Source organism: Chinchilla lanigera, unplaced genomic scaffold (assembly GCF_000276665.1).
Source record: "Chinchilla lanigera isolate Chin_1 unplaced genomic scaffold, ChiLan1.0 scaffold00062, whole genome shotgun sequence".
NCBI classification, from domain to species: domain Eukaryota; kingdom Metazoa; phylum Chordata; class Mammalia; order Rodentia; family Chinchillidae; genus Chinchilla; species Chinchilla lanigera.
In genome coordinates, this window is record NW_004955463.1 from 12,688,346 (window position 1) to 12,699,604 (window position 11,259).

At 42.6% G+C, this 11,259-nt stretch overlaps 2 protein-coding genes across 2 annotated transcripts in view; both read left to right on the forward strand.

Annotated features, from left to right (window-relative positions):
• LOC102010135 (potassium channel subfamily U member 1) overlaps positions 1–3,734 on the forward strand; it is a 133,212-nt gene extending 129,478 nt beyond the window's left edge. The window contains exons 23-24 of the mRNA XM_005398473.2: positions 292–363; positions 3,559–3,734. Coding sequence (XP_005398530.1) covers positions 292–363; positions 3,559–3,734 — 248 coding nt within the window. The remainder of the gene's footprint in view (positions 1–291; positions 364–3,558) is intronic.
• Positions 3,735–10,228: 6,494 nt separating this feature from the next.
• Positions 10,229–11,259, forward strand: part of LOC102010459 (potassium channel subfamily U member 1-like) — a 7,165-nt gene continuing 6,134 nt past the window's right edge. The window contains exon 1 of the mRNA XM_005398408.2: positions 10,229–10,294. Coding sequence (XP_005398465.2) covers positions 10,229–10,294 — 66 coding nt within the window. The remainder of the gene's footprint in view (positions 10,295–11,259) is intronic.

An 11,259-nucleotide genomic window follows, 5' to 3' on the forward strand; every position in this document is an offset into this window, starting at 1 on the left:
GGGGAGGGGAGGGAAGGAAAAGGAAAAGGAAAAGGAAAAGATTTAGGCACCCAAGAATTTTGGTATACATGGGGTTCCTGGAGCCAATTCTCTCCAGTTACCAAGGGCCAACTGTAATATGTGGTTTTCTAATTCCAGAAAAATATTCGGGATTTGGACCTGAGAGTAACTTTGCTAAGATAAAGCACCAAGTCATACGGCACACTTGGATATTGTGGTCAGGTTTTGAAAGCCAGTGTGTTTGCAGTTATCATCTCTTTTCTTCTTTGTTGTTGTCTGTGTCTGCAACAGGAATTCTACCTGACGCTAATGAATGTAATGGGAAATCAAAATACCGTCGAGTCTCCATGCTCACTGAACTGAGTAAGTTTTGTTTCAAGGGAGAATCTTTATGCTGCATAATTGATGTCCCAGGATTCTTTTTAGAATCCATAGTCAAGGATTAAGGAACCAGAATGGAGCCCAGAGAGCTTTAAGTGCTTGGCTGGATGTCACACTGAGCTTTTATTCAACTGGTGACATCATCCAGTGGAGTCGCTCTATCTGGCGTTGGGGTACAGGAATAATATCTGCCTTCCCCACTCTCTGGGTACCAGGAGAGGTGAGGAGATGGGCAGCCTGCTTTGTCTGACTCCCAAGGAGGAGTGTGGATTGGAAGCCTGATAGAAAGTCTCTCCCTGTACTGATTTATCTACCATCAGGGGACTTGGGCCACACATTTTCCTTTCCAGTAGCTGCACCAGGGCAGGACTAGGGAGAGATAAGGGAAGTATGCAGTGTACAGATTTCAAGGAGGGACCCACTCTCGGAGTACATACATGTCATGTTCAAGGTGTCACCCTTCATCGTCTCAACCCTAGTCCTGAGTGATGCACTGGTAAAGTAGAAATACCCTTCAGAGAAATAACAAAACAAACTGTTAGCTCTTGCCAACACCTTTTGCACATGAGCATGAGTGCATTTTCCCAGCTGTGAGGCATGCTGGGTGCAGAAAGCACGTGGTAGGGAGCAGAGAGAGGGGAGGGGGCCTATGTGCCTCTGGTGGGGTGTTGGTGGGACACTAGGGGCCACGCTGGGATTCAGTCCTGAGAAGAACTGAGGAAAAAGTGGAAAATACTAAAGAAACTGGTGCCTTTAGCACAGACTAAACCAACTCAAAGTTGTTCTCCAAAACTGGGCCTGTGATTTGATCTAATACTCTAATAAGAATGCTTAATAGGCATTTCATGATTTAGAATATGTAAGTCCAGTAGGGCTTACACCAAACTAGATGAACCGATCTCTTCACCCTAGAAATGAAGCAGGGAGAGGTGGAAAGTGACCAGCCTCCACCCTCCATGGGAGCTGGAATGACAGTACTGTAGGGGGAAACTTCTAGTCACCCAGATCCTGGGACCAAGAATCCTCAAAATCAGCTTTGAAGCCAGGTGTGGTGGCTCAGGCCTGTAATCCCAATATTCTGGGAGGCTGAGACAAAAGAATCACAAGTTTGGCAACTTAATTACTTATTAAGACCCTGTCTCAAAAAATAATAAAGGGCAGAAGATAAAGCTCTGTGCAAAAACCTTGGGTTCAATTCCCAGTACTAGGGGAAGAATCAGTTTTGGGCATCTCAGATCCTTGAATACTGTCTGGTACCTGCCAGCATTTTTGTTACCTCCCTGAAGCTATCAATAGCAGGTTTTATTTATGTTTTACTTTATCTCTCCTTTCAGACCAACTCTAACTGCCGAGGCCATAATACCTTAAGTTCATGAATTAGGAAGTCTATAAATTAGAGTGGTTAGCAGAAGATCACCCAGCTTCCCCCTGGCCCATATATGCATCTGGTCAACCTCCAGGGTCTTACAGACTTTGTTCAGCTAAAGGCCTTCTAACACCAGACAGCCTTTGTCCAATTAGCTTAACACGTCACCTACAGCTAGCTCTATTTCTGGCTGCAAAGAGTCAAAATGACACAGAGCTGCAGACCTGACTGCCAGCGTTTTGTGGTAGAATGTACAGAACCTGCAGGAAAATGGCTAGGAGAGCTGAGGTTGCTGGTTTAGGATGACACAGCAAGATCTGATCAAAGGCCCACAGGATGTGTGTGTGTGTGTGTGTGTGTGTGTGTGTGTGTGTGTGTGTGTGTGTGTTTAGGGATGACCATGCCAGGAGAATGAAGGAAGTGTACATAGGCGATTTGGTCTGGTATTAGTCAGACCCTGCACATCTTTTATAAAAATATTACTGTTCTCAGAAGAAAATGATTCACTAATACCCGCAGTATGTCACTTCCTCTAACTTGGTGAGGAATAATTTAAGGCATTAAGGAATAATCCAGTCTTAGCCAAGATTGTATTCTCAGTTGTATGACCCATGGATTTGATTGCATCTGTAATATCAAGAGCTTTAATATTAAAAACCATGAAGGATCTAAACTCATTCAACCTGCAAACCAACAAGATAACTTGCCACAGTGTCATGGGTATTGGTAAAAATACACAAGACCCCTGAGTCAGAGACAGAAAAGCACAAAACATGAAAGTTCATGACAGCAATAACAGCAGGCAGAATATCATCATTTTTGTGCAGATAGGCCAATCTCTGCTGCCCACAGAGTGACATGAAAAGCCTCACAGCCACAATGAGTTGCTGAATGGGAGAGGAACCTGAGTTTAGGAAACCAGAATTTTTTATACTAGATAGTAAGCGTTGTAAGCATGGCCTCCCTTTGCTCTGGAGAGAGAGCATCTCTGTCTTCCAGTGTTGCTTTCTATACAGACATTTTTCAAACAATAGTCTGGGAGTGAAGGCAATCAGTGCCTCTGATCTTCTTCTCAATAATGGCCCGTTGTGTTCATGGCCGAGTCCCCCTGCAGGGCTCTAAAGTGGAGCCTGGGACCAGTATAGATGTGTTAATGGTTTCTTTGGCTTCTGCTATACTAGCTGTACAATTAGAATGAATCTCTAATCCCTTTCTTACTAAAAGCATAGTCCCTGAGTCAGCAGCTTCTACAGCATCCCATCTACACTGGTGCTTGCCTGGCTGTAAACTCTCAGGCCCCACCTTGCACCTACTGAGTCAGAATTAATATTCACAGTAAGTTTGGAGAGACACTGCTCTACCTCACTCTGGGCCCAGCTAACTCTAGGAAACTAAGTAACGCCAAGTCATCTGTAGCATAGCATTATGAGAAAGGACTTCAACAGAAGTGACTGTATGTTCTTTATTTATGCCTATTGTCCCAATTCTTGAGAATCAACCTGCACCCCCTGTTACTTCCAAAATATCCTAATTTAAGAGTTAGAACTCTATAAAGGTGACCTTCAGGATGCTTTCCTGGAGAAATTGAGGTATAATAGAAAACACACCCACTTGATGCAGAACATAATCTTTAGGGGAGCAAGATAATAGGGAAGGGGAAAAAAAAACACACTGAAGTAAGAGTGCGGTTCTACTGAGTCCCCAGAATAGCCCCCAAACCTTTGATTAGTGATTACCCTGGTTCTGCCTCATGAGGCAATTCCTGTGTCCTTGTCTGCCTGCCTTTCTTTTTTGCCCCTTTCATCTTTCAGGGAATCCTTCCAACATCCACTTTATCGAGCAGCTTGGTAGCCTGGAAAGAAGTCTGACGGGGCTGAGCCTGCATCTCAGCACTTCCTTTTCCACAGGCGCTGTCTTTTCTGGCAACTTCCTGGACTCCCTCCTGGCCACAGTAAGTGCAGCTGAGTCAACAAGCCCCCCAAACTAAGCCCCAGTGGAGAGGTGAGTGGAAAGGTTAGACTGATTAGATAAAAGCTCACAATTCCAACTTTCCCGATTTTCAAGACTTTGCTCACATACATGATTTCATTTTTTCATACAACAACTTGAGAAGCGGAACAAAATATTCACATTATCAAAACTGAAAACATGACTCTTGGTGATGGAACACCAGAGGGCAGGAGGAATGCATGGGTGATGGTCTTGTGGCTTGGGACACTGCTTTCCCTTTTCTCTAGAATCTCCCAACAGCTCATGCATGGAACAGCCATAAAGTGACTCAGAGTTTCAAGCAAAGAGCCTTGACCTTGCGGCTTTGTCCAGAGCTAAGACAAGCCCTCATCCATGTTGTCCTCCTCTTAGGATGTGCTTTAAGTGTGTGGTGATTGTTCAGGCTTCAGCATTTCTTCGGCTGTGGAGCAGATCCCTGGTGCCCACTACAAGATTCTCCTAAGTGGAATCCACTCCCCACCCAGTGCCTATTGGACATTTATACATTGTCACAGAGCACTGTGAGGGATAGAGCTGTGATGAGACTGAAAAAGTTCATCCCTGTGGAGACTTGCTCTCTTGGAGGAGACTAACATAAACTGATCAATAAGTAATGTAGCAAGGATGTCAGCTGCAAGGGCCGAGGAGAGGAGAGGAGTACCAGGAGACATAGGGTTTGGGGAAGGCGTGACAGTTGTTGGTATGTAGCCAAGAAAGGGAGCACTTTGGGGAGGCAGCACCTTCACCAAGCTCTAGAGGAGTGGAGAGTGTAGTCTTTCATGTCCTTGGGGAAGAAATGATCCAGGCAGATCTGTGAGGTAGGTGCACATCATGGGTGTTGGAGGAATTGGAACTTGAAACCCACAGAATCTGTGTACAGCTGCTTGTGACTAACTACAAAGAGGCCAAAAAAGGGAATCTACGAAGTCCACTCCCTCATAGATCCCTGCTACTAGGATTTTTCAAGGAAAGGGTTACAAAAAGGCTGAGTATCAACATGCAGATGCTTACATGTGCAGGGCATGGTGTGATAAATGTAGTGTTGTGGAACTGCACATAGAAGAGGCATCATTCCTGAATTGTATGGGAGCCTCAAAGGTACAGCTTTCACTTTAGGGGAGTATGGCTAGGGTGTATGCACCTGTCTCATGGCAGTGATGCCTTTTATATGGATAGGATTATGTGGCAATGGCTCTTCCTGTCTGAGCGTGGGGGGGGGGGCGTCATATACCCCACTGAGCTCTCAGACAGACAGCATTACCATAGGGATAGAGTATATACTGGACAAGTTGGGAGGATACAAGTTCCTAAAGAGTTAAGCAGCATTCAACCTTGCCTGAGACAGAGGGGGTACATCAGAGGGAATCAAGTCAGGTTACTTTTCTAAGAAGGTGGCTCTGTCAGACAGAATATCCTATCACTGTCTGTCACTGACACATCAATTAGCTTGCCTGGAATTAACGACTGGAGTGCCAGGCAGAAGGTGACTTTTGATGAACTTGACCTGTCTGCAGGAGACATTTCAGATGGGCTTAAGCTCCCAGTTCTCTTCAGAGACTCTTCAGTGGCAGGCAGCTTCATACCTTAAATTAATCTTGAGACTTAATTAAACTCCACTGTGCCACAGGTCCACACAGGCAGGAACAAAGCCACAGATTCTATTTAAAGTCTGTCAGAAAGGTAGTGTCATAGTCCATTTTGTATTGCTGCACCAAAACACCCAAGACTAGAGCATTTATAGAGCATAGAAGTTAATCTGGCTCCTAGCTCTGAAGGCTGCAAGTCTGAGGACAGTGCCAACATCTGCCCAGCATCTGGTGGGTGCCTTCCTGTGGTGGAAGATGGGAAGGCAAAAGAGCATGTGCATGAAACACAGACAGCAGGAGACCAAACTCATCCTTTTTATCTGGCACCCACTGGTGTGATAACTAACCCGGGTCCAAGGTAATAGCACCCATCACTCATGAGAGCTGTGCCTTTATATCCTGTCTCCTCTTCAATGCCCACATCTCAACACTTGCAGTGGGGGTTAAGTCTCCAAACAAGTGGTTTGGAGAACACATTGAAGCCACAGCAGGCAGGATACATGGAGAAGACTTGCAAAAGTAGAGAGAAAGACAAACGAACACACCGTATAAGGCAGTACTGGAAACAGAAACTTGACAATTGAGAGTCTTGGATCAAGTATTGGCACCCGGGCCAGCGATGCTGCCTACCACTCATCATATGTGTGTCCCACTGGCTGTAGGCAATCTAAGTGGCCGTGACACTTCCTCCAAAGACAACTTCTCGGATTGTGTGACTGAGTTTTACTCAGTGCAAGAGGGTGATGTTTTCCTGGGAAACAAAACAAGGGACACAACATCTCAAGTAGTTTATTCTAAGGCCCCCATGGTGAAATCAATGGGGGAGAGACAAAGTCAAGTGTGTTGTGTATAGGGAGTTGTCACATGAGGGCGCAAGCCACACTGGGCCATCAGCTGGCCCTTCAAAACTCCTGGTAAATGCTTTAGTTAAGACTGGTCTTGTTCAGCTAGATATGGGAAGGCAATGAGGCCTCAAGTTCAAATGCATCCCTTAAGTTAGAGAGCCTGAATTGGATCTTGGGCTTCTACATATCTACCTCACAGCTTTCTGTACTAGCTGTGGACTCTTTAGTCATGTGTGGCACAGTAAAATGAACACAGTATAATAATGCTAAAAGGATCAGTTGACCACGCCATTGACAATCAGCACGAGTGCTGCCCATTCTTGCTTTCCTTTCCCTGGATGTGGTGGGACTTTCAGGGGGGAGGGCCTACCAAACATAGGAAAAAAAAAGAATCTAAGAATCAAGCTAGAGTTGATCCTAAGCCTCTGATTCTACTGTTTCCTCTTCTTTGAGGACCATTTGATTCTGGATGCCCTTCTGATTGTACTGCCTGGTCACATGAAAATAGTCACAGAGAGGAAGGACCATTCTACCATATTCTACTTGAGACATCTGGAGTCACTGATGTGGCTCTAGAATATGTCCTCAGCACTTCTTTTCCTTGTCATCTCCTAGCTGAGGTTGAGAGGAAGGAAAGATCTCATTCTTCTCTTTTATAGTTTATATACAGATGTCCTCTAAAAGATTCATGTGCTCATAGATGGGTATTTTGGAAGGTGATTGAATTAGAGGGTCTACAGCTGGTTTGGTATGAGGATGTGAGGTCTGGTGGGAAGAGGAGGTCACTGAGGAGTGGTCTCAAGGGTTTATCTCCCTCTCCAGCTCCTCCCTTCGCCTTCTCTGCTTCTTTGCTGTCATGCTTCTCCTCTGTGTGCTGTCTTGCTTTGGAGCCAACTGAACATGGACCATAGGCATAAGCTAAAATAAATTATGGACATCAGGGGTCATGTCCCAGTGATGAGGAAATTCACTAAGACATCTCCTTAAGTTAGAATGGCAATTATGGGTCCCCTCACAACCTTTTGCCATAACAAACATCATGGATGGCTGCAGCTTTCCACCAGATCATACCTGTGAGTCTTCCCTAATTGGATCTTTAAATTCTATGACTAAGATGATATCAAGGATAATAAGAGGACCTATCATAGGAAGGGTAAGACCATCTCTCAATCACTTATCTTGTGCCAAAGTCTTTACTGGGTGCATTGCCTACATTACTTTGGTAATTCTGCTTTTACCCCTGAAGCTTGTAGGGGTAAATAATTTGCCAAAGGCCATACCACTGATCAATAACAAGTTAGTTCACAGACCCAAATTTGTGTGGCTCTAGAGACAGATCTCATTACAGTAATCCACTGCCACTCCAGAAGCTGAGTTCTGGGATTGTTAGAATCTTTTCAGTGCAAGAGAGTTGCAGGTTTTGCTCACAGGGATTCATCTCTCTGAGTGCTCAGGTGTCACTGAGGAGATAGGCAGAAAGGAGAAAAGGAAGTGCCCCCACACACATTCTTCCTCTCCATTAGAGCAACATCACCTTTGTCTATGTCATAGCTGAGGCACCTGCATGAGAATTCTTTGGAAGATAGCTTTCTGTTGTTAAGATTTTGTAAACCACTCTCCAAGCACTGGAACATATGCCCACCAGAGATATGGAAAATATTCTCCTCAGTTCCAAGACTGGTTCCAAATTTTTGTCCCAAGTCCTATGAAGGAAGTAGGAGTCAGCATTCGACCCACTTTGTATGGTCCTTTTATCCTATTACTTCCCTCCCCAGAGAGGATTTTCTGCATTCCACTCCTCCAGCCTGCTGCTAGCTTACAGCAACAAGAGATCTGTTCCCACTGTCGCCCATCAATGGTTAGGATTAAGCAAAACGTTTGTTTCCTCTGATGCCCACACTACCAAAGGGGCAAGGCTAATAGATGTTTATAACAGACTCTCAGGACAAGGGACTCACATTTCTGCAGTTTCTGCAAAGGTGTGAACACTAGTCTTGATTTCATTCAAGGGAAATTTTATTTCCCACATGACATTCCAGGGCCCCTTCCTTCCCATCTGTACGCTGAAAACCTCACAGTACCTTTCCATCTTTTCCCTCCCAATTCTCCCTGATAAACTCCAAGGAGAGCAAATCTGCAGTTGCCGAGGAGACAGGAAAGCCTGTAATAGCATGCTGTGGTTTTGTCACCATTTAGAAATATTGAGTTCTTACTCTGTGTGTTCAATGAATTTAAAAACTTCTATCCTCTGATAGATATATGATACTTTTTCAAAAATAATTTAATGGGCTTTTCCCTCCAAATCTCCAACTGATACATTTGAAATTAGAATAGCTTCAAAGAGCCCCCAAGATACTAACTAATCTCTTGCCCCAGCTGGAGAAACAGGCCTATAAAATATAATTCAGATTCACTTTTAATCTTCCATCAGTTTAATGCTATGAAAAATCAAAATACAGCAAAATATGGCAGATCCATATGCAAGACTTTGTATGGATTTACAACAGAAGAGTATCAGAAATATGTATGAATTTAAGGAGCATTTCTTATACTTGCAAGGAAACTGAGCCCCACAAGAGTTATATGATATTCTCAAGGTCCTTCAGCTGCTGAGTTACAGTTTTCTTGCCATACAGCCGCACTCTGAATTGGAGGTGTCTCTCAGAGGATGTTTGATCTTACAGCCTTTTGAGGTTCTCAGAATAAAAAGCAGCAAATGATAAAGATGTTAGTGTCTATACGATTAGCCAGTATTCTGGATTATGAGACATACCATATGCTTCATCATAGCTAAATGATAAAACACTTCGGGTGCAACATTTTCTAACATGGAAGTCCAAATGCTAGTAAATATTTTTATATTAGAAACACTGTCCAAGTGTAGAAGCCCCAAAATGTTTCAAACACATTTCAGTGTGCAGATTTTCTTGAGTAGGAAAGAAAGGAAAAAAGAGAACATGAGAAGGAGAAAGAAAGAAAATGAAAGAAGAGGAAAGGGAACGGAGGAGTGGGAAAGAAAGAAGCCAAAGTAAAAAGAAAGAATGAAATAGAGGTTAAGAAAGGTCAGTACCTAAAACTCCAAATAAGAATAGGAATAAGGAGATGAACTCACAGAATAAGGGTGATGTATAAATCCCATTATTTTCCCCAATATAGAATCATAATTCTTTTGATGTCAAAACTGAAGAAATGATATGTTCAAAAGCTAAGCCTCTCCATTAAATATGTAAAGCACATGTTTCCCTAGAGCCATCAGCACCAGGATAACCCTAGAATTTACACCTTTTCTTTAATCAGTGGAGAATTATCCTAGCAGTATTATGTTTGATCACTCTTCATTTTGGCCACATGTTCTTAAACGGATTGTGGCTCACCCTGGATTTATTTCCTCCATTGCCTTCCTGTGTCAGGGGGCTGATTCCATAAATCCCCTTCTGGGTGATAGTAGGATTAAAACAAAGCAGAAATGTAAGCAGGAGTCTCCTTCAGTCTGGACACTGGGGAGAAGTCATCTTTTAATCTAAAACATATTGTAAAAGTGATATTAATTTTTTCTTAAACCATATAAACTACATTATTTAAGTCCATTGATCCCAGTTGCCTCCACATTTTAAGAGTAATTTTTATTTGTTAATAACCACTTGCCCATTGTAGTCCGTATTCTTGCAGCTCAGACACCTGCCTTGTGCAAAGCACCACTGAGGACATAAGAGTGAAGTAGATGAAGTCTGTCCTGAGAAAAATGAAAACACCATGTACTCCCCAAAGGCATTTAGCTAGGATGCAATAGTCCAAGATTCAAGCACAGGCACATTTTATACACACCCCTAGCTATAAAATACAGAGGGATGAACTAGAGCACAGCCAGGGGTCACTGGATCACAAACAGGAGAACTTCATTCTGCTGAGAGCCGCTGGGGGCTGGTGAGAGATGAGCCAAATGTTCAAGGGCAAAGGCACAAAGGAATGAAAGTAAAACTCAGGCAGCTGCAGACTGATCAGTGCACACTGTGGGGAGCGACTTAAAGAGGTGATCCTGGAAATGGAATTTGTGCTCGATCATGACTGCTTTGAAGACTATAGTAAAGTGCTGTGGGTTAACTTTCACACCTGAATTGTACACTAAGGTTTGAGCAAGTGGATGGAATGGTCCGATTTGTTACTCTGGAGAATCACTCTAGAAGCATTGTGAGCAATTCATTGAAAGTGAGAAGAAAACTGACTCAGAAAAACGTGTAAAAGTCCCTTTCATGTCCAAGTCAGCCTGGAGATGGTGCACATGCCTACATTTTCAGCATTCAGGAGGCTGAGGTGGGAGGATCTCATGAGCCCAGCAGTTCAAGACCACTCTGAGCAATGTAGCAAGATTCTATTTCAAATAATAAGGATAACAATAACAAGTATTAGAAGACATTTCTCTAAATTTGGGAGTAGAGTAAATGAATGGAAAAAATTCTAGAAAACTAGCATTAATTATAAAACCTAAATTATTGATTTTCTGATAAGTAATATATAAACATATATATTCTCTTTTCTACTGGAATAAAAGTCCAATGGAAATTTTCAAATTATATATACAAAAGATTTAGGCAAAACCACCAGGTAATACATTGCAATGACATTTACATATATAATAATGCTCAGTTTACACAAATTGTGGTAGGAACTCTGAAGAAAAAGAATTCATGAAAATGTTTAGGATGATTCACACTCAATCTTGTGTCAGAATAGGTTGGCCCACATGTCATCCTCTAGTTTAATTTCAATTCAAGGATTCCAGAATCCCATTTATTTATTTGTTCAGCATCTGTAATATCTGAAATGCACAATAATAGCTATGGAAAGTCCAAATATTAATAAGACCTAAGCCAATATCTGTCCTTAAGTAGGTCATAATTAAAAGGAATATGGGAAAATTCACATCTAAAAAACTCAAGTACAGTATTGACAACAAGAATATCAGTGGTCCCCCAGGACAAATCTATAAGAAATTCTTATTTAAAATATATATAGATATAGATATAGATATAGATATAGATATAATACTGATGCTTGTTAGGATATCTGTGTTTTGTTTTGTTTTTTTTTTTTT